Source organism: Dermochelys coriacea, chromosome 1, assembly GCF_009764565.3.
Source record: "Dermochelys coriacea isolate rDerCor1 chromosome 1, rDerCor1.pri.v4, whole genome shotgun sequence".
NCBI lineage: Eukaryota > Metazoa > Chordata > Testudines > Dermochelyidae > Dermochelys > Dermochelys coriacea.
Window position 1 is genome coordinate 241,017,620 of NC_050068.2, and position 17,346 is coordinate 241,034,965.

The 17,346-nt window shown below is 48.8% G+C and overlaps 1 protein-coding gene across 1 annotated transcript in view; it reads right to left on the minus strand.

Annotated features, from left to right (window-relative positions):
- LOC119848600 (cat eye syndrome critical region protein 2) overlaps nt 1-17,346 on the minus strand; it is a 140,105-nt gene that overhangs the window by 29,162 nt on the left and 93,597 nt on the right. The window contains exons 7-9 of the mRNA XM_038384587.2: nt 10,302-10,471; nt 9,688-9,765; nt 4,007-4,163 (exon numbers count right to left, since the gene is read on the minus strand). Coding sequence (XP_038240515.2) covers nt 4,007-4,163; nt 9,688-9,765; nt 10,302-10,471 — 405 coding nt within the window. The remainder of the gene's footprint in view (nt 1-4,006; nt 4,164-9,687; nt 9,766-10,301; nt 10,472-17,346) is intronic.

The window sequence follows — 17,346 nt, forward strand, 5'->3', positions numbered from 1 at the left end:
CATGAGGACAGCCCTGTGACTACTCCTAAGAAAAAGCTGCTATTCTAAGAGAAGAGGCAGGTCTCTGAATACTGCTGAAAGGTCAAGTTGGACACCATTTCATCAGAAGCAACACCCTGAGAAAAACTTGATTAATTCTACAACATGATTGCTACATCCAAAAAAATCTACTGAGGAGATACTAGACATTATCATTCAGGAGCCGTTCCAGACCTGGGTGTGTGTCAGAACAAAGAATGATGAAGAGTTTTCAAGTTTACCCTTACAGGACTCTGGCTAGCACTCAAGGTGCAAAAACAGGGAGAAGGAGAGGGGACTTGGTGTAAAATAAACCTGGATACTACAGGGGCAGAATGGATATAAAAAAACAAGGTATACTTTTACTGTGACCAAGTGTGACATAAAGCAGGGGACTCTCCAGTCAAAAATGTCATGGATGATGAACCTGTGTCTTTTCCCAGGAGGAATCTTAATACCAGCCATTTGGGTGATGCCATCGAGATGTGTGTGTGATTCCTAAATTGGAGGAAGTTAAGAGGCCTCCTCGATACAGGTAGTGCACAGACCTTTGTCCACCACAGATGGATCTCCACTAAAGATCTGGATGTAAGCAACATCTTGGAATTGTGCTGTGTACATGGACATTACATGGGTTCTGGAATTCTGAATAGAAATTAAGGACCAGTAAATTTTTGATGAAAGTAAGTATGGCTGATAAACATCCCCTCTAACATAGAATTGGTATAACCTGATTTAGAATACCACAACTTGTAGCAGACTGTCCAATATCATGTGTGGTAACTGGGTCTTTGGCTAAAAAAAGAGAAACAACTTTTTTCCAGAGGACCTACTGTATATGGGAAACCAGGAAAGGTGGCATATGTGGAAAGAATCAAAAGGGGAATTTACATCTTGTGGGCTGATCCAGAAGATCAAAGGGGAAGAAAAGGCCTTGGATCCAAGTTGGCCTGGTCAGAAAGATGAGAAAGAGGAATTCATCTGGCTTATCTTTGAACCTGGAATAGAGCAATCCCAACATATGTTCCAGTTCTCGCTGGATCATTAAATTTATCCAGCAAGAACTACCTTAATTTCACACATCACTTTTTACAGGATTAGGGTCACTGAGACCAAAGGTGCAATGGATACCTGTATGATGAGTTGAGGAAAATGAATGTCCTAGGAGTAACTGAGCCATTTAATAGCAAATAGACAAGCCTTGCAGTGATAGTGCCCAAGAAAAATGGGGGTGTTCACTTTGTGTAGGCTGTGGGAAACTGTCTAAATCTGATGACGCTTTGCATTGATGAGATGATGGAGAATCTGGGGGAAAGCTACCATATTTCCATGTTGGAGCTCAGTTAAAGGCACCTGCCATTAACCCTATCACTGCAATATAAATAATCTCTCATCTTTAAGATCACAATTGGACTGTTTTAATTCACTGGCACGCTTTTGGCCTACACGGGCCACTACCCATCAAACTTCAAAAGGTTGCCAGTGCCCCAAAGGTACTTCATAATTTTCCAACTACGTATCTAGGTGATACATAGTGCCATGTGAGAGGAGCACTTGAAACCTCTAACAGCTATTCTGGTGGAAATCCAGAAAGCTGGTTGAAACCATAAATCCAGGAAAATGTAGATGGGCCCAGCAGAGGTTCACCATCTGGGTTATACCCTGAAGAAGGGGCTAGGAAAATATCGGATTGACAAGATACAGACAATCTAACTATGCCTGCACCCTGAAACTATAAAGCAGGTGAACTCCCATTAGATGGTACAAATCCTTCATTCTCTGTTTTTCTGTCATTGAATACCCCTTACAGAATTCAGTTAAGAGGATCTATAAAGTTCAAAGTCTTTGTAACCCTGAAAACCTGTGTATGTGAAGATCCAGTCTTACAAAACAAACTACTTCATCTTAGGATCAGTGCAGAGCTGACATGAAATCTGTTTTCCAAGAGAAAAACCTGATTTACTGTCATTGAGAGTGTGTCTAGTAATAAAGTGAACTGTGGAAAACCCAAAATATTACCTGGATAACTGATGTTTCTAAGGCCCAGTGTACATAAAAAATATGCACTGATTTAACTAAAGGTTTGACTTTAAATCAATTTAGTTAAACCAGTGCAATAAGACTTCATGGACACTTATTTTGGTTTAAGACAAAGTTATTTTGATTTGGCTTAAGTTTATTGGGAGCAGCTTTAAACTACACTGAAATAAGCCACTCTTAAACCAAAATGAGACAGTCCACACAGAAATTCACACCAGTTTAATTAAATTGGTTTAAAAAACAGATTTAAGCTAACCCAGAGCAAATTTTTTGTGTAGACAAGGCCTAACACAGTGATTCCATTTATCTCTCTATGTACATATATGACTGATATCATATCTGACCATCTCTCATGTATTTGCAGATTTATCCTCACAACACCTAAGATGTAGAGGAGTATTATGCCCAGTTTACAGATAGGGAATTGAAGCACAGGAAATTATGTCACTTGCCAAAGTGACACAGGAAGTCTGCGGTAGATCTGGAATTGAATGAGTTTGTAATTAATGCACTAGATTTTGACTAGATTAGCTACGACTGACAATCAGAGAAGTATAAAGGCCACCTCTGTAATTCGGTTTTAAAAGGCTAAAGGGGTGGCAGGTAGAAAAAGCTACTCTGTTACAGGATATCTGGCCTGCTACCAAACATCTGGTTAGCAAACTATTCTGTATTGGAAAGTTTACTGGTTTTGTGTACTTAGTTTTTCTTTTTGTTATACTAATTCTGTAACATCTTAAACAATTCACAAGCGCTTTTACTACACCAGACACTTACATCCAGAGCAGTTTTCTGGGGACACACTGGGTCTTCCTAGCACTGCAGCAACTCAGTCATTTGTTGTGATAACCACAGATCTGGCACTTCTGTCCCCAGATGAAATGACTGACTCACCCTGCACCTGGTTGCAACAGCCCAAAGCAAGAGTGAAATGAAACCTGACAATGCTGCATTAAGCCCAGGAAAAAACTGTCCTCCCCACACTGTACCACCTCTGACTTCTCAAGCTCACACTTACTGCTGCTCCTTTAGCTCAGAATTACTGCAGAGGGAAGAGGGGTGGGAAGAAAGCAACAGTCATTTCTGTTCAGCTGGGAGATTGAGTAGTTGGATAAACTGCAAATATACTCACACCACAGCAAATAAATTAATCCCGGTAACTCAGCTGAAAGGCAGAAGGGCAGTCAGACCCCATCTTATTCCTTTGACATTCTAGTGCCAAAGCACACCTGTCTGATGATAGGTGTTCACATCCTCTGACTGCTTAAACCCCAGACAGTTATCTGTTAAGCAACAGTGTGTGGATATGAACTAGCACTTGGAAAAGCTTCTAAAGTTGTCCCCTGCACAACCTAGTTTTTAACCCTTGGTCCAGTCTGGACCCCGAATTATGAGATTGCTACTTAATGGCCCACACCAGTGTGGAAATGCTGCTCTTGTGGTACCCACCCTTCCCCCTCGCAAGGCTGTTCCACCTTGCAGCGTTTCTGGCCACTTGCTTCAGGCAGAATGGAACGAGTGCCACTCAGAGGCAATGAAAACCCAACTGGGCAGGGTGTCTATGTGGGGACTCCACAGCACCCAGCGGGGAGGCAGAAGAGGGGCAGGGAACTGCAAGAGAAGCATAAACAGTAGGGAGGAGGAAAGGACAGAGTTATGGAAGATGATGAAGCTAGGGTGGTAGGAGGAAGACAGAGGTGGATGGGACACAAGAGGACAAGAAGGGAGAAGGGAGAAGGAAAAGGGAATACAGGTGGCCAAGCAAGAAGAGGCCAGAGAATAACAAACCCAGTTCTGAGGCAACACAATCACTGATTCCATCTTGGACATATATGAAGGAGTCTGTGGCATGGAAGGAGCACAAAGGATATATCTCAATTCAGTTTAACAACCTAATCAGGGGTCCTTTCAATGTCCCCACCTCCACTTCACACAGCTTTACAGGTACCTTCCACTGCTTTGACCTTCTCCTCCATCTCCCTCTTCCTCTCCTCCTTTAGCAGCTGTTCCTGCTCCTTCTTCTGCACTGCCAGAAGGATTTGGCGCTCCTCCTCTTCCTCCCTGCGCCTTTGCTTCTCCATCCTGCTGAGCACACTTGGAGTCGCCTGGGACAAAAGGGCCATGTATGAAATTGAAATGGGCGCAAGCGTAAGGCGGCACTGGTTTATACGGATCTGATCAGCTGCAGATTTACTTTGAAGGAGACTTAAAAATTTAACTACAATAAGTGATGGAAACAAAAATACATACAATTTCTCTGCCAAAGAGGCTACACTCTATGAGCTGTATTCTCCTCCCATTGTGTACAGTTCTTATTCTGTCCCAGTTCCTTCTCCCTCGATCCCTGGCATGTTGTAATTAGTGTGTATGATCCTGTTACACTGTAAATTCCACGGAGCAGATACCACATCCTCTTATTAGTCTGTGAAGCGCCATGCACACATAGGCACCGGGGAAAAGGCACCATGGGAAAAACTTTATTTGCTTGATTTCATTATAAGTCAAATCCTTGGATCATCCATCAACATTCCTACTGACAGTTCTACAAAGCACAGATGCCCTGAACATACCAAGGGAAACTATCACACTTGGAAATAACCCATATGCCCACAGGCTCTCCACCTTCATTTTCAGGATATAAACAGCAACAATCACTTACGCAGAAGGCATTTCCTGAAGATTAATGATCAGCTGGGGTCCCTCAGCTGCCTCTCAGGCCATCAACTTTTCCTTGCCCACCATTAATCCCCAGAAAAAGCCCTGTACCTCAATCACTATTGCTTTACTGTTTCACCTGCCTGGAAATAGGACCTGTGGGTGCTTTGATAAATGGCTTGAAAGGTTGTACAGTGAACCCAGACATATTGTAAGTGCCTCCATATTTTTTTCTCTTTCCTGAAATGCTATTTAGCGCTGTCCTGCAGCGATGCTCCTTGGAGAATCACCCCACACTATCCCCTACCCGCTGCCTCCAGCAGCAACAGTACTTGAGGGGAAATTATTCTTCACCTCATTTTGCCTTCCAGTAGACTCATGCCACAGTTACAGAGATGTGTTCAGTTGGGCCCCTGGTGTGCTTTACAGCATTATTAGCGGATCCCACCTTAAAGTGCACACTGAAGAAAAAACAGAAACACCTGTTCTGTTCTGACCAGAATGTAGTGAACCCTTTGGGCCTTACCATGGAATGGTCTCAGTTATTAAGATTCAAAATCCCCAAAAGGCTACTGAACCCAATTAATCCTGCTAGACTTGCTGCCTGCATCCTAGGGGAATTAGCACAGAATCACAGGAATTAGAGATGGTAAAGACCCTTTACAGCATCTAGTCCATTTCCCCAGCCACTACAGGACTCTTTCTACAGTGAAAGATCTTTGCCCAGTTGTAATATTACAAGCAACAGGACTCCTGTCACTTTCCAAGGAAAACTATTCCAGGGGTTTATGCATCCCACTATGAGTGGATAGCTCTTGATAGTCAATCGAAAATTAAATCTGTTTCCTTATAAGTCAACCCTTCCAGCCCTCATTCACTGTCGCTGCTTTTCTCAGAATCCCCTCCAGCGGGTCTACATCCTCCTAGTCTCAGGATGCTCAGAACTGAACCCAATACCCCAAGTGCAGTCACAACAGAGCAACAAAGAGAGCTCCTTATTCCATGAGATGATGCCTCTGTGTATGAGGTTCAGAGTTGCACTGCCATATCAAAACGCAAACACCTTTCTAATTCAACTTCCTCTATCACCTGGAGGTCTCATTGGCTTTGTGACCTGACCAGAGGCCCAGTCCTATAAACTGGAGCATATATAAATGTAGAGGTTTGAGTAGTCCCATTGACATCAATAGGGCTACTCGTGAGAGTCAAGTTCCTCACATGCATAAGTGTGGGCACAACTGGGCCCCATATTTTTAGATTCTCAGTCTCCTTGCATGTCTCTACCCTCAATGGGGTTCAAACCACTTCCCTGTTTAGCATGTGCTAATGTCATTAGCGTGCTAACATGTACGAAGACAATAAAACAAGGGGTGACCAGCCGCCGGTGGCAAGTCTATAGCAGATTTTATTTATGATGTGTCAGCCAGTTTGTTTATTCGCATGGCAGTGGATCCAAACAAATCTGTGTGCCTCACGGACACCATTTCTGCAGATGCTAAGCTATTAATACGATCCTCTCTTCTCTCAGTCTCCAAATTTATATGCACAACGGTTATGGTCGTGCATATAAATGTGTTCTAGGGAAGAGTTGGCAAAACATCTAGCCTGCAGTCCTCAAAAGACTGTTTTCAGAGCTAGTCCAAGTGCACTAAGCTTTCCTATGACATTCGGCCATAGACACAGGGTATCTCCCTACAATGTGGAGGCAGCAGCCACAGGGCTTATACCACCCTTTGGACAGAAGACAGTATTTATAGAGCAGACAAGAGTTTTAAACAAACCAAAGGTGCCCCACACAGCAGATCTGGTGCCATTCTGGTGTGAATTAAGAGGAAAACAGGAAAATCACCAACCCAACACAATGAGCACTGCGATTCCAACATATAGCCACCCCAAAAATACCCATTTGTTCCCAGTGGCTCTGGCAATCCAACTGGGCTTGCTCAAGAAGTCTTATTACAGCAGTTATAGGATGGGTGCTTTAAGATGTTCTAGATGGACAGTGGCCTGACTTTCAGAAGGGCTGAGCATGGGCAACTTCCAATGAAGTCAGCCAGAGTTATGGGTGCTCATCTTGGAAATCAGGCCACAGACACTCAAGCCGGCAGTCAGGTCATGTGTTGGGGGTGTCTCCTTGCACACCTGTTGGAATGAGAAATGCCAGCACGGAACATAAGTAAAACTTTCTGAACAAATAGTTGGCAAGGATTTTTTTTTTTAATCCAGCTTTTCCTTACTTGCATAAAACAAACCTGATTTCTGCGATTTTAATGTAACCAGCTCCTTCCCTCCTATAGAGGGCACTGCGAGACATAGCATCACCATCCCTAGGTTCTGCCTTTCACGTTGGCTTCTGAAATGGGCCATCTCAGGATACTCAATCAACATAAGGAGATAGAGTACTGGTCCCCTTGGCCTCCCCCAGCCCGAGAATAGCTCGTGCTCCTTCCCCTCGTCCCCTGAATGTTCTCTTCCAGGATTTCCGCAGTTTCTCCTTAATGAGGGTGCTACTCAGAAGGTTTTTAATGAGGAGTTAATCTGAACCACCTGTTGAGAAATCCCCAGAAGGATCAGAAGCCTACGGAGCAGTTACAGCTCAGATTTAAGAAGCATCCAGAGCTTGGGGCTAGAAGGAAGGGGTCACATACACAACACCACACTGAGCAGGAATGACGTTTTGTGCCTGAATCTTACCAATGCAGCCCCTACCCAACCTTTAGCAAACCAGTCACCAGATATTCTGGCACTTTTCCTGGCTCCCATGTGGCACATGTGACTGCAATGTCGTGCTGGGCAGCTAACAGACTCCCCCTCCCTGCAAATATGAATGTCCTGAGACTCCCTATCACAGTAACTGCTGGCACCCCCAACTCCAAAGCACAGTAAGAAGCAGTGCAGGGATAGCCCTGAGCTCACTGGAACCCACATACTGATTCACAGGCAGCAATCACCTGCCCTCTGCATCCCTGGACCTGAAGCACCCTGTGTTACTGATTAGCAGCCATTCGGACTCCATGTGTTTTCCTGTCCTTGCCTTTGGATTTTTGCTGCCTGCATATGAATGTGTCATCTCCTGGATGGTACGGTTTTTTGTAGCACAGGAGATAGGGTTGCCAGGTGTCCGTTTTTTGACCAGAAAATACGGTCGAAAAGGCACCCCAGCGGCTCCAGTCAGAACCACCGATTAAGCCATTAAAAGTCCAGTTGGTGGCACAGTGGGGCTAGAGGCTTCCAAACTCCTCCGCATGGTGCCCCGGAAGTGGCCAGCACATCCCTGCAACCCCTAGGCAGAGGTGCTGCTAGGGGGGCTCTGTGCGCAGCCCCCGCCCCAAGAGCCGGCTCTGCATCTCCATTGGCCGGGAACCGCGGCCAATGGGAGCTGCAGGGGCGGCACCTGCGGGTGGAGTCAGCACGCAGAACTGCCTGGCTCTACCTCCGCCTGGGGGCCAAGGGACACAAGGCTGCTTCCAGGAGCCACCTGAGGTAAGTGCCGCCTGGCCAGAATCTGCACGCCCTCCCATGCACCAACCCCATCCCGGAGCCCCCCCTCCTGCACCCAAACTCTCTAGTGGAGCTCACACCCCGTGCCCCCCTGACCCCAACCCCCTGCCCCACCCCAGAGCCCACACCCCCATCCCAGAAACTGTATCCCCATCCCAGAGACTGTACCCCAATCCCCTGCCTCAGCTCGGAACCCCCTCCCACACTCTGAACCCCTTGACCCCACCCCCCCAGCCCGGAGCTCCCTCTTGCACACCAAACCCCTCATCCCTGGTCCACCCCAGAGTCTGTACCCCCAGCCAGAGCCCACACCCCAACCTCATGCCCCAGCCCCCTCCAACACCTTGAATCCCTATTTCTGGCCCCACCCCGGAGCCCACACCCCTAGCCAGAGCCCTCACCCCCTTCTGCACCCCAACCCCCTGCCCCAGCCCGATGAAAATGAGCGAGTGAGGTCAGGGGAGAGCGAGTGACAGAGGGAAGACGGATGGAATGAGCAGGGGGTGGGACTTTGGGGAAGGAGGCGGGGCAAGGGTATTCGGTTTTGTGCAATTAGAAAGTTGGCAACCCTAACAGGAGAATATCCCTGGTCTAACTGACAGTGGTTAGTACATCATCCCCCTCTCCATGGGCTCCTATCTATTACACAAGGAATGGCTCGTCCCTACATTTATTCAACTACTCTAATTTGTTTATTTTAACAAGTGGAATCATGTGACATCCTTTCTGCTCTTCCCTCATATTACAAGCATTAGAAATAGAACAGACGAAAATCATCTATCCAGTCCGGTCCCCTGGCTCATGTGGGATGTTCCCTACAGAATGTTTTCCAATGTTTTATCCAGTTTAATTTAAAACATACAAGTAATGTTTTTTTTGCCACCTCCACTAGGAGATTATTCCGTGACCTAATAGATCTGAGTCTAAGCTTTCCTAGGACAATCAACCTAAATTTTCTCTCCCTGTTCCATCCTATTTCTCCTTATTACACCTTGTGTACTAAACCAAAGAATTAATCTCCACCTTTAGTCTTTACTCCCTGACAAGTATATGGAGCCTCATGTTTACCTTTATTAAGCTACACATTCTTCACTTCTATAATTTCCCATTGTAAAGCAATCCTTCTAGCCCCAGGTCCTATTTAGATTTTCTCTGAACAGCCTCCAATTTGTCAATATTTCTACAGTAGTGAAGTTCCTCAAAGTGAACACATTCCTGTCGGTGCAGCTGCCTGTGAGTTAGAAAGAAAGGCTGTTACTCACCTGATTCATGATATGATGCTTCTGTGCATGCAGCCCATAATTGCATTGGCTTCTTTTGGTGCCATTGCATATTCATCTTTAATTTGATGGCTGCTATCAAGCTCCCTTTCGGCATTAATGCTTTTTAAGTTTTCCTTCCCACTGACTATCTATGATTTGGGTTATTTTTCCCCTGAGGTATTTGCTTGTAACCATTTTCAAATCTTCTCACCTCCTGCTGGATTGGCTTAATGGGCTGACGGTCAGACATCCACCTGGGCGAAAACTCCGTTCGCTGCAGACGCTTCTCCTGAAATAGGGGTGGAGGAAGGGAGAGAAGGAGAAGATGTGGATTGGGGAACACCACTGATGTTGGTTGGGAAATTTTTGTATTAGGAGTGACCAGGAAGCTACTATTAGCTTTATAAGGGTAGCGTCATACAGACCTCTCCAAAGGCCAGACTGGCTATGGAGTTGATTTAAGAGGCATGTTCTCAGGAAGATCATACTCCAAATTTGTCCCATCTTAAAATAGTTATCTGATGAGTAGCACTCTTCAGAGTCTAGCTATCCACCACTCCATCACCAAAAATCCCACTCCTTGCAAACAAAGCTTAGTAGCCCCTGTTTACATGGTACCTAGAAAGTATTTAGGGATCCTGTACTGCTCAAAGTGTTTCTGCTGCAGCAGATAAGACATCCTTCCCATTCCTTATTCCCACGGGTGTTTGATGGCTGGCTGGATTTAGCCCTCTTCCAGCCATCCAGTGTCCCTGCATTCAAGAGCAATCATCATACAAAGATAAGCAGGCTGACACCTCCCCAGCCTTATGTGCTCACACGCACCTTCTGGGCGATCATGTTGCAAATCTCAGGCAGGAAGTCTTCACTCAGGAGTTTGTAGAGCTGCCGTTCTCTTAGGGAGGTTCTCTCTCTGAAGCTCTCTGTGACTTGTCTCCACTCCTCTTCTGTCTGACACAGCAGCCACCATGTCCCACAGCCTGGTCCCTGGGACCCTTCAAGAACATAAAGGGATATTATCTCTACACTGATTATTGTTGGTGGCTCTCCTCTGACCTACGCCCTCCCCTCCAGAACTTGGGAAGAAAGAAAGATGTTAGCTGTGTACACACCCCTAGGTGACATGGGTCGTGGTCTAGGAAGAAGCAAGAAGAATCGTTCATGTAGGTTACGGGAAGACCTGCCTAGCTATGGCTTCATTCCAAGCTCTCTCAAGAGCATTGTCATGGCCCCTAGAGCCAGTCATATATACTCCAGGGCACTGTACGCTGGGGTGGGAAATAAAACAGTGGCAGCACCTGGAATATTTTGGGTGAAATGCCATTATTAACCTAATCCACTCTAAAAACACAACCCTGACTATCCAGCAGCCCACAGGAGGAAAAGACAAGTGGGGAAAGGAAGAGTTAGTTTCCTTAGCTGTAGTTTATTTTTTATAATGGAAGGCATCGACTGGGACTGGACACTACTCATGGGTTATAGCTGCTCAGACTCCCTCTGCTGGACTGCTGCAGCACGGCGCTCTGACCCAGGAGATAACTTCTAAAGCTGAAACTATCCAAACTAACAGAAAACATCCATCCTATAAACCTACCACATTTCTATTTATGTAGTTTCAGCTTTGGAAGTTCTCTCTTGAAATTCCGAGTGTGGAGCTGCAGCAGTCCAGGGAGAAGCTGAACTCTGAGGAAGGGGTAGAGAAAAGAAAAGCCAGAGTTGCCTCCATCGTGGTGGAAACGACAGTTACCTTTTCCGTAACTGGTGTTCTTCGAGATGTGTTGCTCATGGCCATTCCACATTAGGTGTGTGTGCTCACCACATGCAGTGGTGCTGGAAGTTTTTCCCTCAGAAGTATCCATAGAGGACGGCTCTGGCACCCTCTGGAGTGGCACTCGAATGGTGTGGTATAAGGGGCGCCGCCGGTTCCGACCCCTCAGTTCCTTTTTGCCAGAAACTCCGACAGTGGGGAATGAGGGCGGGTTGTGGAATGGACATGAGCAACTCACCTCGAAGAACACGAGATTTGGAAAAGGTAACTCTTTTCTTCAAGAGCTTGCTCATGTCCGTTCCATATTAGGTGACTCCAAAGCAGTACCCCTGGAGGTGGTAGGAGTTCACGGACATGTAGATTGCAACACAGCTCTGCCGATCCCAGCGTCGTCCCTGGCCTGCTGAGTGATGGCATAATGAACGGTAAACATGTGGACAGAGGACCAGGTTGTGGCTCTACAGATGTCCTGGATAGGGATGTGTGCCCGAAGGCCGCCGAAGACACCTGCGCTCTCGAGTGGGCTCTGATGATCGGTGGTGGTGGAAACCCCGCCAGGTCGTAGCAGGTCCTTATGAGGTGATGCAATTGGAAATCCTTTGTGAGGACACTGGAAGGCTCTTCATCCTGTCTGTGATGGAGAGCTGAGTTGATTTACAGAAAGGCTTGGTACGTTCTAAGTAAAAAGCCAAGGCCCTCCAGATGTCCAGGGCTCTTTACTGGTCTTATGCAGTTTGGGACAGAACACGGGGAGGAAGATGTCCTGGTTCATATGGAAGGTAGACATCACCTGTGGCAGGAAGGCCGGGTGGGGCTTCAGCTGAACAGTATCTTTGTAGAAGACTGTACAGCGGTTCTGAGGTCAAGGCTTTAATCTCAGAGACTCGTTTCACCGATGCCACCGCCGCCAGGAATGCAACCTTCCATGACAGGTGGGAAAGGGAGCAGGAATCCCATAGTTCAAAGGGTGGGCTGGTGAGCCTAGAGAGGACCAAGTTAAGATCCCACTGCGGGACAGGAACCCACACCTGCGGAAAGAGTCTCTCGAGCCCTCTCAAGAATCTGACCATCATGTCAAGGGAAAACACCATCTGTCTTGGATCGGTGGGTGAAAAGCGGAGATGGCTGCAAGATGCACTCTAATGGAAGAGCATGCCAGGCCCTGGTTCCTCAAATGGAATAGGTAGTCTAGGACAACCTGTATGGAGGAACACGAGAGAGAGATGCCTCGTTCGGGCGCCCAGCGGGAAAATCTTGTCCACTTGGCCAGGTAAGTCAGTCTGGTTGAGGGCTTCCTACTTCCCAGGAGGACCTCCTCTGAACAGGTCCGCTCCTCCAGGTTCAGCCACGCAGCATCCATGCCAGAGGTGGAGGGACGCAAGGTTGCAGTGTAAGAGCCGATCATGACAGCAGGTCCAGTTGGTTGGACAGGGGCCAGGGAGAGCCTGCTGTCAGGTTCATGAGCATGCCAAACCAGTGCTGGCGAGGCCACACCGGGGCAATCATGATAACCTGTGCCCTGTCTCTCTTGATCTTTGCCAGGATCTTGGTGATGAGTGGGATCAGAGGGAATGTGTACATCAGGCTCCCCAACCACGACAGGAAGAAGGCATCGGAGAGGGAGTCTATGCCTAGGCCTTGCCAAGAACAAAACTGATGACATTTTCTGTTTTGCCTAGTAGCAAACAGGTCCCCTTGGGGAGTTCTCCACCTCCAGGTGGTGCGACCACTTGTGGTGAGGAAAAGGCCCCGTTGAGGTGATCTGCTAGCGCGTTCTTGACACCAGGGAGGTGACAAGCTTCCAGGTGGATCTAGTGGTTGATGCATAAGTCCCATAGACAGAGTGCCTCTTGGCAGAGAGCCGATGAGCACGCTCCCCCTTGCCTGTTGATGTAGAACATCGAGGCTGTGTTGTCCATCAGGACTCTCACCACCTTGCCCGACAGGAGGTGCATAACAACCGGACCGCTCTGAGTTCTTTGACATTTATGTGTAGCACCATCTCCTCCGGGGACCACATACCCTGGGACTGGAGATCTCTGAGGTGCACACTGCAGCCGAGGTCTGAGGTGTCTGACGCCAACTCGATGGAGTGAGGGGAGTTGTTGAACGGAACTCCTTCTAGGACCATCTCGCGATCAGTCCACCATCGCAGCGAGGTGAGTATTGCTGGGGGGATGGTAACGAGCTTGTCTGGGTGATCCCTGGATTGGGAATAGACTGTTGTCAGCCATTGTTGCAGGGGCCGCATCCAGAGCCTGGCATGGTAGACAACTTATATGCAAGCTGCCATGTGGCCCAGTAGATGCAGACAGATGCTGGCTGTCATCAGGGGGAACGCAGACACCGCTATAACAAGGTCTGCTAATGTCTGAAACCTTTCTAGCAGCAGAAACACTCTGGTGCAGGTCAAGTTGAACACTGCTCCGATGAATTCTATCCTTTGCATTGGAACTAACATAGATTTTTTGCCATTCACTAGTAGGCCCAGGGAGTGGCACATGCTTGTAGCACTGCAACATCCTTTTGGACCTGAGATCTGGAGCTACCCTTGACCAGCCTGTCATCGAAGTATGGGTAGATCTGGATACCCTGGCGCTTGAGGTAAGCCGCCACCACTGACATGCTCTTGGTAAACACCCTCGGTGCTGTCAACAGGCCAAACTGGAGGACCTTAAATTGGTAATGGCCGGGTCCCACTGTCAATCAGAGAAAACGTGTGTGTCCTTGAAAGATAGCTATGTGGAAGTATGCATCCTTTACGTTGAGGGCAGCATACCAGTCTCCTGGATCCAGGGAGGGGATGATAGAGGCCAGGGAGACCATGTGGAACTTCAGCTTCTTTAGGTACTTGTTGAGTCTCGCAGGTCCAGAATGAGTCATAGACTGCCCTTGGCCTTTGGGATTAAAAAGTATTGGGAATAAGCCTCCCTGTTCCTGTACTCGACAGGAACTTCCTCCACTGCCCCCAGATGCAGCAACCCTTGAACCTCCTGTACAAGTAGACTGTCGTGAGAAGGGACCCTGAAGAGGGATTGGGAAGTGGGATAGAAAGAAACAGGAGGGTATAGCCCTGTGCCACTGTGTTCAGGACCCAGCAGTCCAAGGTTATAGTGGTCCATGCGGGGAGGAAAAAGGAAAGGCAGTGGGGAAAAAACAGGGAAGGTGGATCCAGGGAATAGTCTGGTAGCTTGGCCCCTTGCTTATTCTGGGTGAAGCCCGACTGAGCAGGAGGTGGAGGAGGAGGATGTGGGCGGCGCTCGTAGCCCTTGGCCTTCTTGTGAGGCAGGTCCTGCTGAGGCTGGCTCCCCTGTCCCTGAAGCTGTTGTGGTTTGAATTGCTTACGTGCTGGGCCTGGGACATACAGCCCTTGTGTTTTCAGGGTGGTATGGGAGTCCTTTAAACCGTGCAGTTTGGTATCAGTCTGTTCTGAAAATAGGGCCTGGCCATCCAAGGGAAGGTCCTGCATTGACTGCTGAGCCTCGGTGGACAAGCCCGAGAGGAGCAGCAAGGAAGCTTGCCGCATGGAGATGGTGGAGGCCATGGTGCGGGTTGCAGAATCTGCTGCATCTGAAGCTGCTTGAAGGGCTGCTCTGGCCGCCGTCATGCCCTCCTCGAGGATTGCCCAGAATACCGCAGGAGCCTCGATGTCCATTGATTGTCCAGCAGGCTGCTCTTCTGAGTTCTTCTGGACCTGTGGGGTCCTTCCCCGCAAAGTCTTGCGGACTGGAGGGGGTTGGGATGTTGAGGCTGCTGGCCTGTCCGAGGCTCCCGACACCGACCAGACAGTCTGTGAAGGTTGGGTGAACCCCCAGAGGTTCCATGGGTACCATGGTGCCAGCTACTGTGCCTGGGACCATGGGACAGGTTTTGGTGCTGATGATGTAGGAGGCATTGCAGGCACCGGAAGCTGCCCCACAGTTAGGGAGCCCTGCTTAGTGCTGGAGCCAGAGCTGGAGCGGTCTCTACCCTGCGACCAGCATCGGGTGGAGCGGAGGTTCTTATCTGACCGGTGCCAGTCACTGCGCTTGGAGGCAGACTTGTCCGAATGAGATGAACATCTTGGTCGGGGCCTTGGGGACTGACGGTGTTTGGCGGATTGGCATGGGAACCTTGGCAATCTTCGCCTTATGCTACCTGACCAGTACCGGGATGTCAATCGGGACCGGGAGCTATCACAAGCCGGTTGCCGGGAGGGATTTCCCGAACGCAGAGATCCCCGTCTCAGAGACCAACAATGGTGGTCTGGTGACTATTGGCTTCGGTCCCTCGATCGGTCCCGGGATCTGTACCGAGGTCTCCGCAACGCAAGGGGTCGGTCTCGGTGCTCCTGTGTGGGAGTGCATGCCTCAGTGGATCTACGCCAGGCTACCAGCAAGGTACTGTCGGTGCCCAAGATCTGGGGACTGAAAAGGGCTCTGCTGAGCCTGCCTCCCTGAGGCGTGACAGCTTCGGGTGGGTGAGTGGTGGTGGGACATCCCATGTGATGGGGAATGGTGCTGCGGAGGCGGGGACGTACGTGGAGGCCCCAAAGTGGGTTTACCCCGAGATTGGGGTACCGCCAGAGCTGGTGTGGGTGGCACCAGAAGTGTCAGGATCTCCTGAGTTGCCTGCAGAGCTTCGGGTGTCGACAGCACCTGGAGCTGACGGAGGCCTGTACCTCTATCTTGAGTTGCTGGCAAGGTATGGGATGGGCTACACCGGTCGACTTGAGCTGGGGCCTGACTTCCCGAAGTGGGCGTTGAGCTGCCCAGTGCGGGTCCTCACTCGCCCCCAGCCCTCTCCTTTCCCTTGCAGAAAGTAGGAGATCTTCCCCTCCCTGTCTTCTTTGGCTTCTTGGCCAGAGCAGCAGAGGGGGACAGCTGCCAGCTCGTGGACGGCACCGGCGGAGTGCTGCTCATCGACACCGTGGTGCTCGATGCCGAGTCGGACCGTTGCTCCAGTGCCCAAGTGAGGGCCGACTCCATCACGAGCACTTTCAGGCGACTGTCCCACTCCTTATTCGTCCTGGGTTTGAAGGACTTACAAAAACGACACTTGTCACTTATGTGCCCTTTGCCCAAGCACCGTAGGCAGCTACTATGTGGATCACTGATGGGCATAGGCCATTTGCAATGATTGCAGGGCTTAAAGCCTGGGGACGGGGCATGCCCCGTCCCCAGGCTGAGTCCTGTTCGGGACTAAAGAAGACTTCAAGAATTACTATGAAGGGTAACTGACTCAACTACTAGCCATATTACAGATTTTACGAAGTTCAGGAGAACGGAGAACAAAACAATGCTAGCCAAAGCAGCGAACATTCCAGCTCCGTCACTGGTGGCAAGAAGGAACAGAGGGTGGTGGGGAGCCGGAGGCGCCCCTTATACTGTGCCATGTGGGCGCCACTCCAGAAGGCGCCAGAGCCAGTCCCCTATGGATATTGCTGAGGGAAATTCTTCCGGCACCGGTGCATGTGGCGAGCACACACACCTAATATGGATGGACATCAGCAAGCACTCGAAGAAGAATGGGCAGATCTAACCCGTAAGTAATATTCAGACCAGTGGATTCTCACGTTTGAGAAATGAGTCTCTCACCCAGTCCCAATGGAGAAACTGTTACAATATGTTGGCATCTCAGCTCACTAACTCCTTGTTGGCCAAGGACTCGCCAGTAAGGACCTGGAATGTGGATTTCCCTAATTCCTGGTTTACATCATACTGACAGTGTATACACCTGACACCAGATGGGAGACAGGCAAGGAGAATACTTTGTTCTCCTACAATACTACCTACCCTTGTGACTCTCTCCCTGTAACAGAGAGGGCAAAATGCATCTACCACAACAGGATGTGTGTCCACATGACCTGTGCTCACCCCTTCTCAGGAGAGCATCTGTCCATACATAGTCCTTCTCTACTGATTTTAGTGTGTGAGTAGAGGAGGGTTCCCCACCAAGCCTATTCCAAACTCAGGCTTCCCGCACAATAACCAAATTCATTAGTCATGCCTCATCCCAAAATAGTGCCTTGCTATACAGGAAGCATTTAGTTGCCTAGTCTCCTGGGAATAAGTTAGTCTATTTCTTTAACTGCTCATGCCAAATACAATCAGAACCAACCAG